Genomic DNA, 24,106 nt, shown 5'->3' with positions numbered 1-24,106 from the left:
TTCTGGCTCTGTACTCATTTTTTATTTGGTTCTTTGGTAAGAACAGATTACAACTGAAATAGTCTCATAATAGTGTGGCTTGGATTGTTAGGTATGCACGTCTGACAGTGCTGCCTCTTCGAAATCCAGGAAACACAGCAGAGTCTCCACGGTACAACATCATTTAATGGTCAGAGACGGTTGTACAGTATTAGAATCAGCCACAGAGCTGTGTGAGGACAGGATCCAGTCCTCTCCCACAGCAGGCAAGCACTTACTGGACAAGAGCTGGCATGTGGCTGGGCCCACAACCTCATCCCGTGATAGCTCCCAGCTCCCACTCTTCCTCAGGGGAGGGTGTGCACCCCACATGCAAGAAGAACCCTTGCCCTTGTCAGGTGGGATGGGACTATGAGTATGGTCAAGGGGAAGCTCTGTGGAAGTGTCTGACAAAGCTCAGGGGCAAGGGTTACCCCAGCTCCCCAACTCCCAGTGGCGCTCACTTTCCCAGCTTCTTCATACGAGCATCAATGCTGGCAAAATTCCCCTCAACTGTGGCCAAGTTTTCACGCATCGTTGTCTGAACCTACAAAAGGGGAAGAGAAGCCTTATGTTTGTTTGGCCCAGGTGTCTATCAGATGAGGAACATCCATAAGAAACTGTAAGAAAAAGAAACAGAGTGGGTAAGATCTACCTCAGTTGCTGGAGTGCTTGCCTAGCAAGCATAAAGCCCTAGGTTCAATTCCTAGTCCTACATAAAATCTCATGCACCCAGGCATAGTGGCAAGCAAGCCCTTTAATTCCAGCACTTGGAAGGCAGAGGCAGATGGAGCTCTGTGAGTCTAGTCTGGACTTGGGGCAGCCAGGGTTTACATAAAAAAACCTTGTCTTGAAATTGAAAACAAAACAAGGTCATAGTTTGATGCCAATATGGGCAAGGGTCTGGAGAGATGGCTCAGAAATTAAGAGCACTGGCTACTCTTCTTGAGGATCCAAGTTTAATTCCCAGCACCTATGTGGGAAACATGAAAATTGTCTCTAAAAGAAAGAAGAACACAGCTTTGGGTCTCTGGTTTTGGGAGGGGTGGGTGGGTGGAGGGAATGTTTGGAGCAGCAGTTTCCAGACTACCCTTTGGGTCCTGTGGCCTTAGGTCAGGGTCTTCAACTAAGGATCTGACCAACCTTCGGAGCTACTACTTATTTTATGAAATGACAGGTGACTTCGATGAGATTAAGTCGTCATAGGTTCAGAGCTTTAGAAAGCTAGAAGAAAAATACACCAAATTATTTTTTTTTTTTCAAGACAGTTTCTTTCTCTTGATGTCCTGGAACTAACTCACTCCAGACCAAGCTGGCTTTGAACTCAGAGACACCCCTTCCTCTGCCTCCTGAGTGCTAGGATTAAAGGTGTGTGCTATACCACATCTGGCTTTTTCTTTTCTCCATTTATTTTGAGACTAGGTCTCGTGTAACCATGACTGGCCTGGAACTCACTATGGTTACCAGGCAGGCCTGGAACTCAAGAAATCCCCAACTCTGCCTCTGGAGTGTTAGGGTTAAAGGTGTGCACCACCACACTCTTGATGACGGTTTGTAATGTAGTTCTTCCCATAGAGACTGTACTAGCTGTGTGCTGAGCATTTGCCACTGCAATCAATAAAAACAGGCTGCTGCTCAAGAGTGTTGAGCAGTTAGGAACCCTGACTGCTTCTGCACAAGACCCAGGCCCAGTCCTTAGCACCCAGATGGTGGCTCAACCATCTTTGTAACTTCAGTTTTAGGGGAACTGATGCCCCCTTCTGGCCTCCACAAGGACCAGGCACATATACGATGCACCTATGTGCATAGAAAAAAACACTGATACATATAAAATCTTTCAAAAGGTAAAAGAGGAGGGGGAGGAGGAAAAGGAAGAGGAGGAGGAACAGGAGGAAGAACAGGGCTGGGGAGATGCTTGGCATTTACTTTGCAAGCATCAGGACCAGAATGTAGATCCCTAGCACTTATGTAAAAATGTGGGCCAGGATCTAGAGGGACGGTTTAGAGGTTAAGAGCACTGGCTACTCTTCCAGAGAACCCAGGTTCAATTCCTAGCACCCACATAATAGCTCTCAGCTGTCTGTACCTCCAGCCCTATGGATTCCAACACTCCCTTCTGCCTACTGTGGGCACTAGGCACATTCATGCTGCAGAGACATGCATGTAGATAAAACACCTATACACATAAAAATAAATTAAAAAAAGAATGGGCATAATGGTACTTGTCTGTAACTCCAATGTTCCCATGCGTATGTGCAAAGGGATTTGGAATATTCTAAACCTAGTTAGAACAATGAGTTCCTGAGATTCCTTTAACCTCAAAAAGGTTAAAGGCCTGAATAAATTATCTCAAGGGTTAAGAGCATATACCAGTCTTGCAGAAGACTAAGTTCAGTTTCCAGTATCCATTTTAGGCAGTTAACTGCCTAAAGTCAAGCTCCAAGAGTATCTGGTGCTTCTGATATTCACAAACACATACACATTCACAAGGGCACATACATACACAGAGGCACACAATCTTATATATACACACACACGAACATATACATACTCTCTTACATACTTAAACACTCACACTAAAATATTTTAATAAGAAAGTAGACACAAGACATGCTCAGACCTAACTCCAGTCTAAAGCGGCAGGGTTTGTTTTGTTGTGAGTTTGACAGTCACTTAACTATATGAATACCAGGTCAGCTATGCATATATATATCTCAAGACCTGTTTCAGAAAAAAAAAAAACAAAAACAAAAACAAAGAAACAAAAAGTCAAGCATGGTCTAGAATTCCTGTAATCCCAGCTCTCGGGAGGAAGGAGGAGGACGACGGACAAAAAGGTGGGGCCAGCCTGGACTATAAAACAAGTTTCAGACTAGTCCGACACCCCCAGTTTCTGCCAAAAGCAAGTAAAGGCCACAGTTAGAAAGAAAGGTTAACCAGGCTCGGGTACAAAGGTCCTACAACTATGAAAACAACTGACATTTAGAGTTGTGAGACAGAACCCTCTGAGGTAGGGCTGGAGAACGTCAGGTCTGCCCTGCCCTGCCCTGAAAAAAGTGGCAACAACATAAAAAGCCCCACACACCTGGGTCAGGAGGGCAGTATTGTCCTTAAGAGAACTCGCCATCATCTGCTGGGTGGTATCCAAGTGTGTCAGGAGCTGACCAAACTGCATAGCTGCAGGAGTGAAGAAGGCATAGCTAAGAGCAGGATCCCTGGTGAGAGGGAACCAAAGGCCCTGGCCAAGGGCCCAGCCCATACCTTGCTCATGAAGCTGCTTGATGGTGACAAGTCTCTGTACCAGCTCAGGGAGAGTGGAGGCCACAGGGCTCCAGCGCTGGATGGTCTCATAGAGCTGGTGCACCTGGAAAAGTGTGCAGGCCCAGAGGGGACACTGCCGTCACAGACTGGGAAAAGGACAGCTGGCAGAGGGAAGGTGCTCCTTCAACTCTCTCAGCTGATAAGACCTGAGGCTGCAAAGTCCCTACATTTGGATGTTACCCCTCAGTGGAGGAGCCTGGGGGAGCACAGTGGGGTAGAGATAGAGAAGACAGTTCCTGACCTTATTCTGTGTGTCTGCGTCCTCCACAGATGCCTTGTGCTTAGCAATCTCATTCACCTTTCCCAGGACACTCTGAAAGCACAGGTGTTAAGGGTGACGGGGCTCCCAGAGTAGGGCTTTCAAAGTCCCAAGCTACTGAGAATCCAGCTAGCTTTCTACTTAATACCTGCAGTCGAGCCTCTACTTGGTCCAGAACTGCAAGGTCCAGGGCGTTCACTTTGGCCTGTAACAGTTCTACCGTTTCCTAGGTCAAGAAAGAGTTTGGACAAGTGTCACCAATAAAGAACCAGTAGGTCTGCGACGTTTCACTGGAGCTAATATACAGCTGTAAACCCAGTCACTGCCATAAGTAACTATTCCCACTGACCTCTGTAATCCACACCCCAGCTCCTTCCACACTTACCATAAGGCAGGCTCCCTGTAGACCTGCAGAAAGGGGATTCTGGGGGAAACAGAGGACGGAAGTCAGTATTCTTCATATAGTCAGTCACAGGATAATTCCCAGTTCTAGGGTAACCCCCTAGCTGACCCCTCCCAGATTCTGGGAACACTGTGAACTAAGGGATCAGTACTCAGGGCTTAGTACTGTAGACTTAGTACAGGAGAACATCCGACCTGAGCATCCTGATCACAGCGGACAGTGGCCTCCAGCTCTGTCAGGCGCTTCTCGAGTTCTGCAACCTATGGGGGAGGAGGAAGGAGAGGAGGGGAAGGAGGAGGGAGAGGAGGAAGAGGAGAAGGAGGTAACGTTTGCCACCTTCCAACCTCTGCCAAGGGTTCCTTTCTTGGAATCCATCCCGAGCTACCTTCATAAATTTAAACTCAAAGTGGATGGACCACATGGGAGGCAGAGGCAGGAGGATCTGGAGTTCAGAGCTAGCCTAATTACATGAGACCCTGCCTCAAAAAAACAGAAATGCAAGGAGGCACAGAGATCGAGATTTCTGGAGGAATCAAAATCCTGCCCAGCACCCACTCCCCAGGCCTGACCCTGTAAGGCCATGTCTCCTTCCCTGGTTCCCAGCCTAGGCTACACTCATACTTACTTTGGCAGCTTGCGAGAACTTGTCCTGCTCAGGCCGTGAGTGGAGTTCGTAAGTGACAAGGCTGCTATCTGGGGGAGTGCCACCTGTGCTCTTTCCCCCTGAGCTGCCTTTGCTGCTCTTGGTTGCTTCCAGCTGCAGCAGTAAGCGCCTGGGGCAGAAGAACAAGTGATAATATGGAGACCCAAAAGCTATTTAAGTCTCTCTTCTGCCTCATAATTCTCATTAAAGAATGGCTAGGCTGCCTCCCTCCTCAGTCCTCCACAGTCCCACTCAGCAGTGACTCTGCTACTAAGCAGGGCACTCACTTAGCTAGGGCTCCATCTGGGTCAGCGAGGTTGATGGCAGCATCTGGTCCCAGAAGCTTCTCCAGGTGGGAAGCTACCAGCTGCTGCTTCAGAGCGGCCAGCTGTTTAGCCAGCACCACAGGGGTGAGCTTCTCCTCAGTGGCTGACTCCTTCACTGTTGTCTGATGGAGGAGGAGTCACAATGACAGGAAAGAAGTGAGGAAAAAGAGCAACAACCTCAAAGAAAGCCATGGCCAGGCAATTTTATTTACTTTATATATCTGCATGTATGCAGTCTGTGTACTACATGCATGCAGTGACCATAGGGGCCTGAAGGGGACATCAGATCCCATGGGACTGGAGTTACAGATGCTGGGAATAGAACTTGGATCTTCCAGAGGAGCAACCAGTGCTCTTAATCTTCCCAGCTACCACTGCCACAGCCCCCGGATAGATTTTAGAACAGCACTGAGTTTAGCAGCATTAAATACAGATTTGTACTCCCCAGCTCTGGAAATCTCATAGCCCTGCACTCAGAAGCCAGTATATGGATGGTGACCTTGATCTTCTCCACCTCCGTTGTCAGCTCCTGGACTTCATGCAGTAGTCGTTGGTACTTCTGCTGTGGTGTCTCCTTTACTCCCAGACCCTCTCCAAGCTAGAGAACAAGGAGGAAGGGGACGTTACCTCTCCCATCAGAGGGAGCCTTAGACCTAAGTCATAAGGTATCCCTCTAACACCTTCGTATGGAAGAGAGGGGGACAACCAGAGGTCTGAAGACTCCAGAACTGTAGCAGAGAATAGAACACTCTCAAGTATATCCTGCTTGGAAGCCAGCCAGACAAACTCAGACTAAGACTGTATCCCTCAGGCTCAGCAGCTAAGGGCACTGGCTGCCCTCACAGAAGACCTTCAGTCCCCAGCACCCATAAGGCGGGTTACAACCCTCTGTAACCCTAGTTCTACAGGATCCAATGCTCTCTTCTGGTTTCTCCAGACATCAGGCACACATATAGTACATATGCATGCATGCGGGCAAACACTTATTTACACAAATAAAAATAAAATAAATCTTAAAAAAAAAAACCCAAAAAACCCAAAGCAAGGTGTGATGGTACATGACTTTAATCCCATCACTGGGAGGCAGAGGCAGACAGATCTCTTGAGTTTGAGGCCAGCCTGGTCTACAGAGCAAGTTCCAGGACAGTTAGAGCTACCCAGAGAAACTCTGTCTTGAAACAATAACAAAAACACCACCAAAATAATAATAATAATAATAATGATGATGATGATGATGATGATGATGATGATGATACTCCAAATAAAAAACAAAACGAGAAAAAATTAAAATGAAGAAACAAAGCCCACAACTTAACACTGCTCACTCCCCTGCAGGCCTGCTCTAGGCTGCCCACCCCAGTAGGCCTGCTCTAGGCTGCCTACCCCTGCAGGCCTGCTCTAGGCTGCCCACCCCAGCAGGCCTGCTCTAGGCTGCCCACCCCCTACAGGCCTGTTCTAGGCTGCTCTAGGCTGCCCATCCCAGCAGGCCTGCTCTAAGCTGCCCATCCCCTGCAGGCCAGCTCTAGGCTGCCCACCCCCTGCAGGCCTGCTCTAGGCTGCCCACCCCCTGCAGGCCTGCTCTAGGCTGCCCACCCCCTACAGACCTGTTCTAGGCTGCTCTAGGCTGCACCCCCCAACCCCCGCAGGCAGGCCTGCTCTAAGCTGCCCACCACCCATACTTGTCACCCAACAAACCATTTCATAGTCTCCAGACTCATATCCTGTCCTCTTGGTCTTTCCAATGCGATCTGAGAAATCTGCCAAGAGAAGAAGACTACTGAGTGGGCTGGCCTAAGCCCAGACCTAGGTGATTGTGAGGGCTCCTCCTAGAAGTCTCCACAAGGGAGCAGAGCCTCAGAGGTCAGGCAGCACGCTCACTCTCTAGGACCCCACACCCACCCCCATCTCCCCCTCCAGCCTCCAGCCCCTGCTCACCAAGCCCCTTTGTCCCTACTCTCTTGTCCTTGAACTTGTCATAGGCAGCGTTGGGGTTGACGATGATGTGTTCCACACTTGTGCTGCTCAGCTCCTCCTGAGGAAACAGGGGATTCAGCCCAGGGGCAGCCCCATTTCCACCTTAGCATTTCTTCTATTCCATAAAATCCCCAAACGTCTTAAGACACTGCATCTTATTTTTCCAAGGGGAAAAGAAGGGGGTTCCATTCTAAGCTACCCACCCAGGCTCAGTCTGAGAAAGTGAAGCTTCCTGGTGAAGTTGGAACTTCAGTAGTATAAATATTAACACCCTGATTTAGCTAGGAACAGAGGCAGTGTAACCTCCCCCACCCACACTGTACATAAGCCTCCCTTCCCTCAACCCCTCCCAGTTATCTGGCACACACCATGCACTCAGGGCAAGAAACAAACTTGGCCTCTCCTAACCTCTCCCTCCCAAAAGCAAATCTCCTTTCCTGATCAAGTCCATTTAGAGCTGACTTCCCATCCTTGCTGGACGGGAAGAAGGAAGGCAAGGGCAGTATTCTGCATGTAAATGGAAGGTTTAATCTTGTGGAAGGTAAGACAGATACAACTTGGAGATGTTAAGAGGACTGTTGGCAGAGGGTATGCTTAGAAGCCTGGTTTCTGGCCTACTATGGGGCTAGACAGCTCAGGGGATACAGAGAAGTAGCAAGGGATCAGTGGGTTGCTTTTAAAGGGACACCTTACAAGTATCTCAGGAGTGCCATAGGCAAGGGCCATACATACAGCCCTCAGCAGAGAAGTGTAGCATGTACCCCTGCTACTAGATCCCCCTGCTGCACCCAAACATCAAGTCAGGTACGTGTAGAGAGGGGAGATACTGTACCCTAGACCTGAGGCTGAGGTTTCTCCTTACACATCAACACGCTCTTCAACAATTACATCATGTCCCTCTTCCAACCAGGAAGGCCACTACAGTGCTGAAGGAAGGGAGGTGCCTAGGAGTGCTGTTTTGTTAGGGGCTGACATCTTCCTGAATCTAGGAAATGACGTTCAATCTGGTTGTTGTACATTAGAGTCCCTTAAAAAACCAACCAACCAACCTTCCTTCCTTCCTTCCTTCCTTCCTTCCTACCCTTCTTCCTTCCTGGAGAAGACAAAGAACAGGCCTGGGCCATGTCTTAGGTGCTGAGTTAACCTCTGCCTGTGTGTGGCTATGTGGGAAGCAGGAGGAGAAACAGGACAGAAGAGACCAATGGCCAGAAAAGGTTCCATCCTTCCCTCTCCACTGAGTCACAGGAGGAACCTGGTGGACGGCAGCCTCAGGAGCTGAGGACAGGAGAGAAGGTGAGGACAAAGTAGCAGCTTCTCTCTCCACCTTCAGGCAGATGCTAGGCAGAGGGACAAGAAAAGGGTCCAGTGGCCCATATACAGGTCCTGGAGAGAAGAGACATTTGAATCCCCATCACCCCTTTCTGTTGGAAGCTCCTACTTGCCAAGTAGCTATATGGTTTCTGGTCTCTAAACTGCCTAAGGACACCAGTTCCAGACAGGCAAGCATCTATGTTGCTGGCTCCTCTCCAGAAAAGCCAACAAGGCAGAGGCCCATTTCAGACAAGCACGGTGGCACACGCTTGTAATCCCAGCTAGACTAGAGACTGGTACAGCAAGCCAGGCCTGCTGGCTCACAGCATAATCCCTGTGCATATTTGGGAAGCTAAGGCAGGAGGGTAGCTGCAAGTCTGGAACCAGCCTAACCATCACCATGAGTTCCAGGCCAGCTAGGGTCACGGTCACAAGACAAGACCCTACTCATAGGAAAAAAAAAAAAAAGACAACGACCTGTTAAAAAGACAGCCAGACACAGCAACACAAACTTTTAATCCCAGCACCTAGGAGGCAGAAGCAGCCTGGGTTACTTTGAGTTCCAGGTCAAGCTAGTCTATACAATGAAACCCCATCTTAAGAAGAAAAAGAAGGAGGAGGAGGAGGAGGAGGAGGGGGAGGAGGAGAAGAAGAGAAGGGACGAAATGCTGGCTGTCACTCGGTACTAGAGTACTGACCCTGCAAGCTTAAGCCCCTGAGCTGAACCTCTGCTACCACAAACACAAAAGAAAAAAGGAAAGGAAAGGAAAGGAAAAGGCATGGGGGCACAACCTGAAGTGAAAGGAAAGTCAAGCCACAGCCACACTCTTGAGCCCTTACAGACGGTGCTCTGTTAGGGGCAGCTCTGTTCTGAAGTAGGGAGAGCTGAGAACAGCAAACGGTCCACACTGAGGAGAGGGTCAGTGGTTCTCAGCAGCTTGCTGGAGAAGTAAGGCCTGGGCCAGGAGGCAACCCAGTGATGGTCTCAGATGGTGCCTAGTCTACCAGCATCTCAAAGACCTGCCATGCCACTACAGTGTCTTGTGAGACAGGAAAGGGTGCTAAGTGTGGGACTGACCAGGAGGTCAAAGGTTTAGTAGAGACAGAGAACAAAACCCATTAAAAAGCAGACGAAGGTTGGGCTTCTTACCAGCTCCTTGTGGTTTCCCCAGAGGTGAGAAAATCAAGAGTTAAAAAGGAAAGGGTGTGGGGGAGAGGGAGGAGGGAGGGAAAAAAAAAGACAAAATTGTTATTAGCAAATTGTCACATGCACTACATAAGTCTTCAAACACTGCACCACAGGGCCCCAGGGAAGCCTAGCAAAATTTGGGGGCCAAGAACTCTAGCTGAGGTCAGAATCTGCCCCAAGAGAAGGAAGACCTCGAGACCTTTTCCTGTCTGGTGCTGAGGGTGCCGCAGAGCCTTGCCACTTAGCAGCAGCCACTGGGGAGTGCTGGACATGAGAGTTAGCTCGTACAAGCTGGTGAAGAACAGGAAGTGCAGAAGAGAAGGCTCAGGTGAGGGGCAGCTACAGAAATGGCAGGATGTGGTGCAGAGAAGGTGGAGATTCTGGGGACCTGACACTGACCAATGGCCCACAATATTCAAGGGAGGGTCTCCCTTAGTAGTTCACATGGCTAAAGCCTGGATTCTCCAGCTGAATGGCTAGTAAATGACTCTGCTACAGCTCTCGATGATGAAGGGGACCTCTGCTGTGATTCCACAGCACAGGATCCCAGGGGACCCCAAGACCTGCAGTTACCAGCCTATGGGCAGAACACGTTTCCCCGAGCCCCAAGGCTCACTGAGCAGGACATGGGGGAAGATGGGTAAACTTCAAACAAGTCTTACTTCAGTGCAAGTCATGGAGACATGGCTCTTACTTCCCAGGAAGAGTGGTGGGCTCGGTACTATAGGAGGGAACTCCAACTGTGTGCCCTGCCTCTCTAGCTCTGTTGATGGATGAGTGGAAGGGTAGAGGGCTGATTGACATGGTATGTGAGAAAACCCACAAACACTTCCTAACAGTTCATCCAGCCTAATTGTGGATCCATTTATTTTAGCCTCTTTTACCCACATCCAGTGACTCCAAGGTCTTCGGATGTCCATCTGTACACAGTGGGCATAAGCACTCCCAGGTACACACATGCAGAACCACAAAAGAAACAGAGGTATTATACTTGTTTCTGACTTGCTCTTACCAAGCTAAAAGCAGCTTAGGAAAAACTCAAGGAAAAGGGGGAGACCATGGGCAATAAAGTGAAGTTCAAACCAAGAGGGAAGGGGCAAAAACCAAAGCATTCCAGCAAAAAACCACAACAGGGATGAGCAGTGGTGTGTGCTGTGTATACCAAGTCTATCTGCGAAGAAGTTGAGGGATGATGAGGCTTAGGGCATAATTCCTATACATGTAGTAGAAGCAGTTATCATAGAAATTTAATAAACAACAGGAAATTAGAAAAAGTCTAAGTGCTCTGATCTTGGGTCCAGCTCACCTGGACCATGGCTCCCACTCCCTTTCATCAATGGTTGTCTGGACAAGTGACTGTGCCTCAGAGAACTAGACCCGGGGTTCTACATCACACAGGGACGGCACGGTGGCCACTCTGCTGAGGCTGTTCAGGCTCTACACAATACTTCAGCCAGGGGGACTTCAGAACCATGGTGACAAGGAACATGGAGAGAGCTGTAGAATAAAACTGTCTATGACGGGCCAACATGATGCTGACAACCCATCATTTCTAAAAGAGGAATACAGAAACAAAGACTAAGGAAGCACAAATAACCAAAATTATTCTAAAATCGCACATAGCACCTTTCCCATCCTGCTTGAGTCTTTCTCATCCAATAAAAGACCCTTTGCTCTCCACCCTTGTCTACAATGGCTGAAGGCCAGCTCATAAAAATTTCTTCTTGCAATTTTTTTCAAGTCTACACCCTTTTGTTTAAAGGCCTCCATGTTTCGACTCCCTCCTTCGTCCAGTTTTATTCTGCAGACCTCACAAGGCAAAGAGACAATGATTCACAATGATTCGTGCATCACAGTTGTGTTTCTAAACGTTGATTGATGATCTTTTTTTTTTTTCGGAGCTGGGGACCGAACCCAGGGCCTTGCGGTTGCTAGGCAAGCGCTCTACCACTGAGCTAAATCCCCAACCCCGACTGATGATCTTTAAACATAAGGCCAGCCAGGCTCAAATAGGGATTCATTGGAATTTGAAACAATTAGCTACAACAATTGCAAAGTGGCAGAGCATTGCATGCAAGATGGCAAATGAACAAACATGCAGAGAAGAAGCATTGAATGGCCTTACTTGTGCAAACTAGTGTCCAGGCAGGGTGGTGAGGAGGGAGGATGGGGGAAGCATTAGGAAAAACTCCGGTAAGTAAAGTGCAGCAACAATCAATGAACACAATCAGCTTACTTTGTGATACCTGGTACTCTGAACTGCGAGAGAGCAAACCTCTGACAGGTGTCTAATTTTGGGCAGGCAGGGGCAGGGCATGCCTCAGCTGGGGGAGGCACCAAGTACACTCAGAAATCTTCCTTCTCCATGGCCTCGGGTAGTCACGTCATACAGGGAGGGCTGGAGTTAAGCCCTGTTCTACTGAGGTGTCCTTAATTCCCTCTTCTAACGCCAGAGCAGAGAGCTTTCAGGACTCAAGGCCAGGGGAGGGTGTTCCATTAGGGAGGTGAGCTTCCAAAGGGGACACTCTGAGAAGCCATTGTCTCAGTCAGCCAGGGTGTGGCTGAGACACAGCTCTCCCCATACTATGAAGGGAAGAACTGCTAGCCTCTGCTGTTTGCCAGCCCATTCCTATTGTATAACATTTTACTTCCTGCTAAAATTGTTTTAAAGAAATAGAAGAAAAATTGGAATCATTTGGAAAAAACAAACAAACCAAATTTACTTCTTTCCTGTCCCACCCTTCTCACTCTGGGCATCATAGTTCTTTAATGTCTAAGTTAAACTAGCAACTAAGATCTAAAGAATATTATTTACTTTCACAGGGACTTTATTTTTTTTCTTTGCTTGGCAGTAGAGAAATCAGAGGAAGGTTAAAGACACTGAAGGGCCACTGGGCCATTCTTCTTGATATTCCTTTAGATTAATACCTGGAAGCCAGGTGTGGTGGCAAATGTCTTAACTCCTAGCAATTGGCCAGCCTGTGCTACATAAAACTACATAGGGTGTTCTAGGCCAGACAGGGCAATACAATGAGAGCTTGTTTCAAAATTAAAATAAAAAATAAATTAACATTTGCAGACCCCTAAAATTATTTACAATTTGGCTATATTAGCTGTTCCGAGGAAAGAGAACCAAGAGGCAGGCAGAGGTGGGGAACTTTTTCACAACACAGTCTTAAACATTTTTGTTTTTTGTTTTTTTTTCTACAAATGTATGACTTAATTTGAAAACAAATGAAATTCAAATTGAAAACAATCTGGAGATTCCGAAGCGGCAGAAGACCTCATGGCTCAGCGGCTCCCAGCCAGCACCCAGGCCTCAGAGCCACAGTGTTTCTGGATTGGAGCTGCCCCTCAAACTGCACGTTCACGTCAGCACGTTATGAGCAGCAGCAGAGCCGTTACGCAGCACCCTTCCCAGACACGGCCTTCCTAAGGCCCATAGGGACATGTAGGGGCCAAAGATATTAGCTGACATCAGGAAGTGACTTAGCTCTCAGGGCTCCTGCAGCACTGAAGGTCTCCACACACACTCTTCTAAAAAGCTGGCTGAGCTACGGTGATGAGAGCAGCTGCAGCACCTGAGTCTACAGGGCTGCAGTGATACTGTCTGTCTGCATCAGCGACTGGCAGACAGTCTCTCTCTGCACGCTTGGTATTCTACAGGCAGAGGTTCTGAGCCATCGCTGAGTTGGCTCCTCGTATTATGCTCCCCTGCTCTAAGGACAGAGTTAGCTGAGGCACCTCTTGGAGTGACAGCTTCACACTCAGGTACTTCGACAATGACACCATCTGCATTATCTCCAGATACTTAAGCTTGAGGGAAAAGGGATCGGCAGACTGACATGCCAGCAAATACAGAAGCCACAAGGAACACACTGTTGAGAGAAGGGACAGGGAAGTCATTCCCACAGTGTAGGAAGCACTTCCACATGGGAGAACAAGATAAGAATAAGTGAGCATGCCAAGCCATACCAGTGTAAGGCAGCAGCCAACATCCCCAGAACTAACCAGCCCCACAGACATGGCCACAGGACTGACAGACACACACACTGGGCCTGCTGACAATGTCCCCATGACTTTGGCCACGCCTCCACTGTGCTCTCATAGCATCCACATGAGCCCAGCTCGGTGTGGTTTGGAACTAATAAAACATAATCTATATAGGCCACTGCTGGACCTCTGTGCTCACAGCACTTTACTAACGTCTGTTCATTCCCTTTGGGCTTTTTCTTATGTTACCTATACATATCCTAACTCCTACATTTCCTGTATACATCCTAACTGTCTCGGCAAAAATCAAAAGAGAATGAACATATTCTTTTAAATGATAATAAATTCCTGGTTAAAGTGTGCCCCCCACCACCCACCGACTCCTTACAGCACACAGAGCAGACTTAATATATTATTACCATTGTCTCTTCTCTGCTGATTACACCTTCCCTAATGGTTAGTACAGTTCCAAATTCAAGTTCTTGCTAAGTACTAATAACGATTTAATTTAATGATTGAAATATCTTATAAAATAAAAAAGGCCCACCCTAACCTTGAACAATGTATTATGTTCAAGTTTCATAATTCAACGCGTGGTTTAGAACCCAGGGGCCTCACTAATCGATTGCTAGTCCAGAATGTAACTGCTTAGAGATACTTCAATTGTATTTAATAAGACTTGGGTTTTACAGGTCCTGTTAGTTGTAATCTCACTGGCTTGACTCTCCTTTCTAGTATCGTTCACTGGTGGCTGCCAGAAGCTGAACAAGGCCTTTAAAAGTTCTGAGACCTACATACCACCCAGGCTGGGGTTGGCATACCCACTTATTGTTGTGGCTTGCCAGAGAAGGGAAAGGGCCTGTATCTGGGGAGAAAGGTCAGAGTCCCAAGGGATCCTGAGGTGTAGCACATAGTCTTACCGCATCAAACTCTGCTTGATCATCCTCAGGTAGGTCGCTGGTTTCATAAACATCTGGCTCGTTCCTGGCCTGCAGGGAGAAGCAGGGATCACCCAGACTCATTTCCCAGCATTCCTCTCTTATCCCATTTCCTTTGAACAAGGTACTGGAAAACCACACTGTATCTCAAAGATTCTGTCCTCCACCTCCCCTGTCAACTGTATGTTGGTTCCCTTCTCTCGGTGGGGTGACCACAGGTACATAGTGGGACCTGGGATAAAATGACCAGTGTTAAAGAAAGATGTTACCCTGAACACTGCTGAGAGGCTAGTCCTTGCTAATCATTTTGTCCTAGTCTGGAGTGAGGGTTCCTTGAGTTAGGCCCTGCACATCACTATGCAAGGGTTGAGAGTGACTCAGGACCTTAGTTCTCAAGGTCCTGTATACCAACCTCCCAACCCTGAGAATGCAGAGAGGGCAGCACGAACAGAGGATACATGCCGGCTTGTGTATGAGGAGCAAGCACACAGGCGCACGCAATGCACAGATCTCCCTGGCAAGAAGGCCATCAAGTGGCCTGGTGAGTATGGCTGGAGTACGGATGCGGGGGCGGGCAATCGGGAAATTTGGGGCGACAAGAGCACTGTTGACATGGACGGTACAAACACTCGGGCACAAGTGGTAAGCGCCTGGAAGTGATTTCTGGGCGGAGAAACCCGCTACTGCCAGAGAGGGGGCCCGACACGGTCCAACGGCCGGCCCAGCCGGCTCTGGAGTCCAGAAGGTGCTGCGGCCGTCCAAGGGCGAGCGGCGGGAACCCTTGGGGCGAAAGGCCTGCCAGCGGGAGGGGTCGCGGGCTGGTTTCTGTTAGGGATCCTCGGGAGGTCGGGGGCGCGGTCTGGGGAGCCGGGCCCGGCCCTGTACTCACAATGCCGGGGAGATCGGCGTATTTAGGGTCCGCCATGGCGGCGGCGAAGCGGGGCTGGGGGAACCGGGGCCTTGGAGGAGCCGGGCCGGTGACCGAGTGGGGGAGAGGCTGGGTCCGGGTCCCCGGCTAGGCGACGATAAGGGGAGCGGCGGAGGAGCAGGAAGTCTCGCGACAGGAGCAGGCCGGCAGGAGGGGACCGCAAAAGTCGCGAGGATAGCCGGCTACCACACCCCTGGACAGGCTGGGATTGGTGAGAGCGACAGTGAATGAGGTAATGGCGAGGAGACGCCGCCTAGCATTGTGGGATATGTAGTCCTGGTCTTCTGGGGCTTGGGCTGGCAGTGACAATAACAACCTTAGGGAGCTATTACATACATTTTATCTCTTTTCGTCTTTAATAGTCTATGAAAGGAGTTTCATAATTCCTGCCGTAGATAACCTGGAAATTGACTAGATGAAACCACACAGCCTGCCACGGCATGCTGTTTACAGAAAGATTTTATAAAAATGTAAAGAATGGAAAAGTAAGGCCGTCTTTGCAGTTAGAGCTTCTGGAAAAAATAGAGGATCCTTAAGTAAATTTTAATTTCAGGAGCTGGAGAGATGTCTAAGGGGTTAAGAGCACGGCCCTCTTGCAGAAGACCTGTGTTCTGTATAACTCCCCGGTACCAAGTGCCCTCTTCTGGCCTCTGAGGACACCAGACACACATGCAGACAAACACGCAGACACATAAAATAAATAATAATAATTTTTAAAAAATTAACTTCAGGTGGACCACTAACAATTGTTAGTATAAGCACGCTTCTTATTATTATACTTCTGATATACATATAATAATCTGAAAACCAAGTTTATCTGAGTGTGCTATTTCTTTTTTTCCAAAATTCTGGACATCTTAAATGGAAAAGTCCGGGCTCACAGTCTGACTGAATGCTCCATGATGGTCATCAATTCATTAATAGTTCCCCAGAAATTAGGAGGGAGGAATTTACACAGGTCTCAAACTTTAGTTCAGGGTGGCCTGGGACTCACTTTTCAGTGCTGGGGATTAAACTCAGGACCTTGCATAGTAGCTTTGTGTCCAGATCAACAACAAATCTTTCTGGAGGAGAGACATGGTATAGGTAATCTTCTTACTTTGCTTATGCCGTTGCCTGACAATAGAAACCCCAATTTGATTTAATTTAATTTATTTCTTTGTGTGTTGTGTGTGCACACACATGCATGTGGAGATCAGCGGGCAACTGTTATTCATCTGTTTTCTCTTCCCACCAGGGGGGTCCTGCAGATCAAATTCAGGTGTTTGGAAAACCCCTTTGCCTGCTGAGCCATCTCACTGGCTCACTTCTGAAACAAAAGAAAAGGCTGGGTGTGGTGGCACATGCCTGATCTAGGGAGTCCCAGAATCTCTATGTAGCTCCAGCTGTCTCGAAACAAGAGCAGAAGAGGAGAAGGAGGAGGGGGTTTGGGGGTGCGATGGGAGGTGGGAAACAAATAGAAAACCTACTCTGTGCTTGTAGAGAAATAAAAAGACACACTCAGGATAAAAGGAAGTTCTCCAGCCAAACATACTGGTGCCCACATATGTTCCTGGCACTTGGGAGGCTGAGGTGGGAAGAATGCAAGAACAGGCTAGCCTGTGTGTAAGAACTGCTCCCACAGACCCTATCTCAAAAATTAAAATAACAGAAAATCAGTGACCTTGCTGTGGCTGTGCATGCGCACACAGACCCACTGAATTCTTACCTCTGTGAACTGTCATTTTGAAGCCACTAAGGATGCTACCTTCTTGCCTCTAGAGGCTGGACGTTGGTATATTTCCTGAGCTTGCAATATGCTGCAACCTTCAGAAATAGTGCCAAACAACTGAGGGTAGCGTTCCTGAGTTAGGAACCGGCCATTGTCACTCCTGGCTTCTGCCCAAGCCTCGGCCTCTGTGGCCATGATCCCCAGGTCGTGTTTTGGGCTCCTTTCTGTCGGTTCTCTTACAAATCAAGAGTGTGACTGGCAAAGGCCCAGCTCAGCTGGTGTCTGGCTGGGTTAGGGCTTGTTTATCTAGGCTACCACCCTCTCACCCTCGCCCCATAGTGGCTAACTGGCCCTAGTGACTGGCCATTTTCTGAGCCAAGGCCTCCACCCACTTCTCCCTTCTCCCATCAGCCCATCCTCCCCTTGGCTAAAACCTCAAGCCCTGCGGCCTAGCTCTCTGTTGACTAGCAGAGGCTGTGACATTGAGCAAAATCAATTTGACCAGCTCTTGGTGTTCCTGCTCTGGGCTGTGGAGGGAGACAGGACAAGAAGTCTCTTGGCTTGGCTCTTTGTCTTTCTTTCTTTCTTTCTTTCTTTCTTTCTTTCTTTCTTTCTTTCTCCTGCTGTGAGAATAGGGAGAAAAGAAGAATGGGGACGCTCTCCAAAGGTCACTAGGGCAACACTGAGCCGTCTGAGACTAGGGTGGTAAACACACACAGATACTGAGCCCGTCTGAGACCCAAATATAGCTATTTGCCCTGGAAGTCCCACACAACAGACTCTCTGGCCCTTGTTCCTTTCCTCAGGCTGTTAGACTCCTGTTCTCTTGCAAAAGTTGCTCCTGCCTACCCATATCCTGCCCCAACCTTAGAGGCCTCATTGAGAATGCCACCTGTCCCTGAATGCTGATGGCTGGACCATAGCTTGTCTTTCCTTCTATTTTGGGACCTGATTATCACCACACAGTAGCGCTTTCGGTGAAGAAAGGAGGGGAGTAGGTTAGACCTGACTGTCTCTTCTCCATGGCTCGAGACCTAAACATCACTTCCGTAGATGTGCACCCATGAAGGCTGACTGGCTCATTGTACATCTGAGGAGTGGAAAGAGGCTGGGAGAGGGAGGATATGTGTGATTTAAATATGAAAAGAGGTGTGTAATGGTTTGGGGGAAGTGTTCTGGAATAAAGGGGATGGGAAGGCCCATAGGTGCTCTTTCCCAGGAAGGCGACAGGCCCACCTTAGTCCCCTTATCCATTCCTGTAAGTGGAGTCTGAGATGGAACAGACGAGTTGCGTGTAGCGAAGTGAGCTGTGTAGGGAAGGGGTTAGGACAAGGTTATTCGTGAGCCTCCAGATCGAGGAACCAGGTGAGCAGAAACCAAACTCCACCCTTGGGTGGTCGCTGTCCGGAGGATCACCCCCCCTGCGAAGGAAACTCCGCCCCCGCGGCTCCTGCGCGCCCCGCCCAGGCCCGCAGCGCGGCTGCAGCGCAAGGGGCGGAGAGGCACAGCGCGGCGAGAGGACCAAAAGCCCAGGTCGCCCGCATCCAGTGCCGCAGGACACCAAAAGCGCACCTTCGCCTGGGCATCCCAGCTGCTCCCTTGGCCTCAGCGACAGATCACCTGTCCTCCGCCTCAACCCCAACCCAGCGCTCCCTTCCTCCGGAGCACACGCTACCGTTGCAGCCGGAGACGCGCCCCAGCCCCTCGACGTCGACCACCATGGCGGAGACCAATAACGAATGCAGCATCAAGGTGCTTTGCCGATTTCGGCCCCTGAACCAGGCCGAGATCCTGCGGGGGGACAAGTTCATCCCCATTTTCCAAGGGGACGACAGCGTCATTATTGGGGTGAGTGCCTACATCCGAAGGAAATTAGAGGAGGGGGTGGAATGCAAAAATCTTTTCACCCCCAAGACTTAGCCCCTCTGCCTGTCATCCTGCAGCGGCTCCGGGATGCTCAGCCTCCATCCTCTCCGCCGCAGCCCCTCCTCTCCCCTGCATCAGGATGGCTGGGTGTGGCCTGCCTAGGCCTGCAGCCAAGTCTCTGCAGAGTGGGAGGGGGCTCTTTCCCGTCATCAGGAGCCCCAACTTGTCTTTGCTAGTCTCTTGCAATGTTCCCACCCCTTAGAGCCAGTTGTGATGTTTTAGAGCCTTTGTAATGTTTTCCGTCTCCCGTAGAGAAAGCGCATTTTCCCTTTGTTATTGGCTCACATCTCTACCCTAACCTCCACGAAAGGAGGGGAAGGTTAGTGGATGGACTAGATCAGACATGAGAAGTCTAGGGTCTCTGTGGAGGTATGAATGGGAGTGGGTTCTAGGACCAGCCCTTCATCCTCACCTCAAGTAGTTGCTACCTGGACCTGGGGGCAGGGAGCACAAATCTTGGTGAAAGGTTTTCTGGGAAAGCAATACACGGATGCCACACCCAGTTGGAGAGTTAGCCTCTAGAATCCTAAGGGCCTTGTGTGCCTTTCCATCCTGAGTATAATATCAAGAGCATTTCAGATCCTGAGCCCTCCCAAGTCGAAGTGCCCGAACCCTGACTGGGAACATTCCTGCTTATTCATCTCAGTCTTGAAGATCTCATACAATGAGTGCTACCTGGCCATGGCAGCCCTCTCCCAAGGAGATCATCAGGAGAGTTAATACTTTCTGTGTACTTGGTGTTCCGTGCTTAGGACTAAATTCTCAAGACTGCAGTAAGTGGTGTTCCTGTTTCCATTTTGCAGGGGAGGAGGTTGAGGTCTGAGGAAGTTGAATGACTTTCTCAAGGTCATGCTGAGAAGCCATAGATCCGCTAGTCTACGGAACTGAACTCAAGTCTGTGACTCCGAAACTCACATGTTTTTCCTTTATGTCACCCCACCTCCCCAGATTTCTGTTCCAGACAGTTATCTGCGGTGGCCTAAAGGGCTGCTCGGTCTTGCCCCTTCCACCTTTCTTAGGGTGTTAAGGACCTTCAGGGTAAGAGGATCTGGGGTCTGGTTCTGTAGGGCTTTGGGGCTACTGAGCCAAGAAATGGTTGTCAGTTTCAGAAGGGAGGAGCAGTTATGGGGGCAGTCCTCAAGGTCAGGGTGATTCTTGAGTGCCTTAGTCCATAGTGCTTGGCACTATGTACTAAGTAACTAGAAAGGAGACGCCTGGACCTTCTGAGTTAGTCAGAGTAAACATGTCTTTGAGAGGCTCCGAGCTCCTACCCGTCTTCATCCATGTGTTGCCATAGTCTCATAGAGTGAACTCGGTGGCTGCCTTTGTAGTGTGTGTACATTTGCCACAGGAGGGTATCTCTGTTTTGCCTGAGAGACCCTAGGCTTTGCTGTTTGGCCAGTGTGGCCAGGTTAAAATAAAGACTAGATCGATCCCCGGGAGCCCCCTCTCTCTGAGTAACCTGGCTGGCTGGCTTTGACTGAAGAATTTGCAACTTGAGGCCCCTTTAAGTTACAAAGACTGAAGGGGGTCGCCACAGGAAGCAAACCCACTAGGGTCTACTTTAAAGCCAACTTCCCCGTCCTAGATTTATCCACCACATGAAGATGGATTCCTTTAGGCTCTATGGGCCATCCGGGTGTGGGATGAGTCCTGGCCTGTGAGGCACCAGGGGAAGAGTGGGGGTGAAAGAAGTCCATGGCCCCCTGGTAACACAACTCCAGTCTCAGCTCTGGAGTTAGTCTCCTCTTACCTGTCCTGCCAGTCCTTGTAGGGCTATAACTCAGTCTGAATCTTCCCTTGCCCAAGTCTCTTACTCCGGATGTAGGTTCTTACAGGGGCCATTTTGTCTCAGGTCACATCCTTAGAGCTGCCTGCATGTTGGATGTTCATTCTTCAGTCAGTGGAAGGGTGACCACGGGGTTTTGAGGAGATCCTTGAAGGCTCTAGTAGGGCGATGGCAACTCCCTCCCACCTCTCCCTTATTTTCTACTCCAGCTCTCTCTGGGAGCCATCATGGGGAGCTGCCTGCTGAGGAGTGGAGGAAGCCGCTTCAGAGTGTCTGGGAGGATGAGGACGAGCTGGGGTTGAGTGGGAGAGGATAACTCCCCAGAGCCATCAGCCCTGCTCCCTCCTGTGACGCGCTCCCTTCTCCTCACAGCCCTGGTCGCCTGGGCTTTAGAGGCCCTTCTGTTCCTGGGCTGCATTCAGCTTGCAGAGGGTAGGACAGCAAGGAGAGACAGAGGGCTCTGTAGGTCTTATCTCTCCCTGGAGTCTGAGGGGTGGGATTAGACAAAGTCAGAAGTCCTTGTCATTGTAGAAGGCTGGTGGGACACTGTGTGCGAGCTGTTGTCTTGGTTTGTTCTTTTACTCTTACAATCCTGTCTGATGTTTTCACTGGGCTCATGTGTCCCTCTGGCTTTTCTCATCTTTGTTCCAGCTTGGACCACTGTAAGTCTGCCAGATGTGGGAGGGGGGCAAGGAATCAATCAAAGTCAATTCCCCCTCCCCCAACCCCCCTCTTCAACTGTCCAAAGCTTCTTCCCTCAGGTCTCCCAAAAGACAAGTGAATTCTGCTTTTGGGTGTTTTGAGACACCTCAAAAAAAAAGCCCAAGCGCCCAGGGCTGTGAGGAGAAGGGAGCGCATCACAGGGGGGAGCAGGGCTGATGTCTCTGGGGAGTTATCCTCTGTGTAGCCCTGGCTGTTCTGGAACTCACTCTGTAGACCAGGCTGGCCTGAACTCACAGGGGTCCACCTGCCTCTGTCTCCCAGGTGCTGGGATTAAAGGCGTGCACTACCTCTGCCCGGATTTTTTTTTTCATGACATTTATTTTATCGTATGATGGGTTTGCATGATACCCGCAGTGGGTGTGCGTGTGCCACAGTACACGTGTGAGGGTCAGAGGACAACTTTCAGGAGTCAGTACCTTCTTCCCCCATGTAGGTCCTTGGAATTGAACTAATAATGCCAGGCAACACCTTCACCCACTGAACCATCTCTCTGGCCCAGTTTTGTTCTGTTTTGTTTCTGAGACAGACCTTCCCATATGCCTCAGCGCAGCCTGGAACTCTATGTATTCCAGGCTGCACTTCATCTATCCTCCTGTCTCAGATCTCCTGAGTACTGGGATTACAGTCATGTGCTACCATCATGAAGGGGTCCTGAAGGGAAAGTAAGGGTCTCTTTAACTTTGAGGGGAGTGTCATAAAGGAAGATGCAGAGGGAGGCATTGTTTACTGTGGCTAGTGTCACTCAAGCATTACCGTGGCAACAACCCACAAGGCTATTACCATAGAATAGGGCCTGGTGCTTGAAGATTTGGATCCTACCAAAGACTTTCTCAACAACTGAGCAGGTCTCTGGGTTCCTAATCTTTGTTCCCTATTAACATCCGTCACCACAGGTGTTGCAAAACCATAGGGGGGGGGTCCTGGGACCTTTCCTGAGCCACTAATGAAGGGAACAAGGGAACGCAGAGTGGGTTGAAAGATGACATGGCACCCTGGCTGTGGGACTTTGTGTAGAGAGTCTCTAGAAAAGGTAGAAGGAGTGTGGAGCTTGCAGTGCTGGGAGAGAGCATCCCTGAGGTGGGGAGACTCTGCAGGGATATTGCTAATGGAGCCGGTTGGTCACCGTGCAGCTTCTGAAGCTTTGCCATTAGCTGGTGTGCAATTACTGAGGGAAGGAGAGTGAAGGAGGCCCCGTGTAGGATTGGGGGAGAACCTCTCCTGCAATGGGGTCAAGGCTAGACAAGGGGGTGATGAAAGGCAGGTTGTACTTGAAAACACTTTGAGAAATGTAGAACGGAGAGGAGGCCCATGGGCAAGCAAAGGCAAAGCTGTGAGGAGGAGGAGCTGACACGTGGTTGGCATTTGAGCTTCCTTGGTCAGTGACTCTGAGCATGGGTTTGCAGTTAGAGCCTTTTGGGTTGGAAACTGCGTTCACCGTATCATAGCTGCGTGGCAGTGCAAAAGCTGCTAGACCACTCCGAGCCCCTGTTTCCTCATTTATAAAGTGAGAATAACTACTTCTAGGATTAGTGTACCCATCACATGAGGCACCGTGCATAAACTGCATCACGCTAACAGGCACAGGATAAATCAACTCTGCTTTTAACTCTTGCTTGGGGAGTTGGAGTGTATGTAGTGTGTGCATGTATATGTGGACACACACATGTTTGTAAGAGAGTGAGCATGCACATATCCCTACATACAGAGGCCAAAGGAGGACGTCTGTGTCCTCTTCTATTGCCTGCCACCTGTTCCCTTGAGTCAGTCTCTTACTGAATCTGAAGTTACTATTGTGACGTGTGACTCCCCTGGGATCCACCTGTCCCTGCCTCCCAATACTAAGGTTACAGGCACACACAGTCTTTCCCAGGTTTTACATGGGTGCTGGAGATTTGATCCAGGTCTTCTTGCATGCACAAGAGGTTACCGGGTCACCTCCCAGCCTCAGTTATTAAAATTGCACCATCTATCTATCTATCTATCTATCTATCTATCTATCTATCTATCATCTATCTATCATCTATCTATCTATCATCTATCATCTATCTATCTATCATCTATCTATCTATCATCTATCTATCATCTATCTATCTATCATCTATCTATCATCTATCTATCTATCATCTACCTATCTTATCTATCTATCATCTATCTATCTATCATCTATCTATCTATCATCTATCTATCTATCATCTATCTATCTATCTATCATCTATCTATCTATCTATCATCTATCTATCTATCTATCATCTATCTATCTATCTATCATCTATCTACCTATCTATCTACCTATCATCTATCTATGGAGGCAGGGTATGCGCACTACAGAACACCAGTGCAGGCCACAGGACAGTGAGCAGGAATTCAGTTCGCCCCTCCCACCCCGAGAGCCCTGTGACTAGAACTCGGGCAGTCAGGTGTTTGGCAGCAGACACCATCATCTGCTGAGCCATCTAGCCAGCCCCAGTTCATTACTTTTTGAGACAGGGTCTTGGTGTGTGGCCCTGCTGGCTTAGAACTTGATGTGTAGTCCAGGGTGGCCCACATTCAAGCTTGAGGCCACCTTCCTGCCTTAGCCTCTTGAGTGGCATTGCAGATGTGTGCCCCCAAATAAACAGATTAGCAGCTAAAAAGTTAGCTGAGTGTCATGGTGC

General features: G+C 49.2%; 2 protein-coding genes across 4 annotated transcripts in view; one reads left to right on the top strand and one right to left on the bottom strand.

Annotated features, from left to right (window-relative positions):
- Dctn2 (dynactin subunit 2) lies at positions 1–15,538 on the bottom strand. Of its 3 annotated transcripts, none has more exons than XM_039078753.2 (14): positions 15,265–15,538; positions 14,358–14,426; positions 6,906–7,002; positions 6,666–6,727; positions 5,470–5,568; positions 4,932–5,092; positions 4,627–4,774; positions 4,196–4,261; positions 3,984–4,022; positions 3,747–3,824; positions 3,581–3,652; positions 3,280–3,382; positions 3,104–3,195; positions 1–638 (listed from the first exon to the last, which is right to left on the bottom strand). In XM_039078753.2, exons 1-14 carry the CDS (start codon positions 15,298–15,300, stop codon positions 588–590), a joined length of 1,173 nt encoding a protein of 390 aa, XP_038934681.1. In that variant the 5' UTR covers positions 15,301–15,538; the 3' UTR covers positions 1–587. The 3 variants fall into 3 exon arrangements, with proteins under 3 accessions (XP_038934681.1, XP_038934682.1, NP_001004239.1); NM_001004239.1 differs by having other exon boundaries at positions 146–565; positions 15,265–15,410; XM_039078754.2 differs by lacking the exon at positions 14,358–14,426 and having other exon boundaries at positions 1–565; positions 15,265–15,494.
- A 2,998-nt stretch (positions 15,539–18,536) lies between these two features.
- The window catches only part of Kif5a (kinesin family member 5A), a 37,130-nt gene continuing 31,560 nt past the window's right edge, over positions 18,537–24,106 (top strand). Inside the window, 1 exon segment of the mRNA NM_212523.1 lies at positions 18,537–18,862. Within this exon segment, the coding sequence (NP_997688.1) occupies positions 18,734–18,862 (129 nt within the window). The 5' untranslated portion in view covers positions 18,537–18,733.

Source organism: Rattus norvegicus, chromosome 7 (assembly GCF_036323735.1).
Source record: "Rattus norvegicus strain BN/NHsdMcwi chromosome 7, GRCr8, whole genome shotgun sequence".
In the NCBI taxonomy this organism is placed as follows: domain Eukaryota; kingdom Metazoa; phylum Chordata; class Mammalia; order Rodentia; family Muridae; genus Rattus; species Rattus norvegicus.
This window is presented reverse-complemented; position numbering and strand designations above follow the sequence as displayed.

Coding starts and splice junctions, on each gene's coding strand:
- Dctn2 (NM_001004239.1), bottom strand. CDS start 15,300: ATGGCGGACCCTAAATACGCCGATCTCCCCGGCATT. Junction 5,569..6,665: donor AGTCTGGAGACTATGAAATG/GTTTGTTGGGTG, acceptor CTTGTTCTCTAG/CTTGGAGAGGGTCTGGGAGT. Junction 3,653..3,746: donor AAGTAGAGGCTCGACTGCAG/GTATTAAGTAGA, acceptor CTGTGCTTTCAG/AGTGTCCTGGGAAAGGTGAA.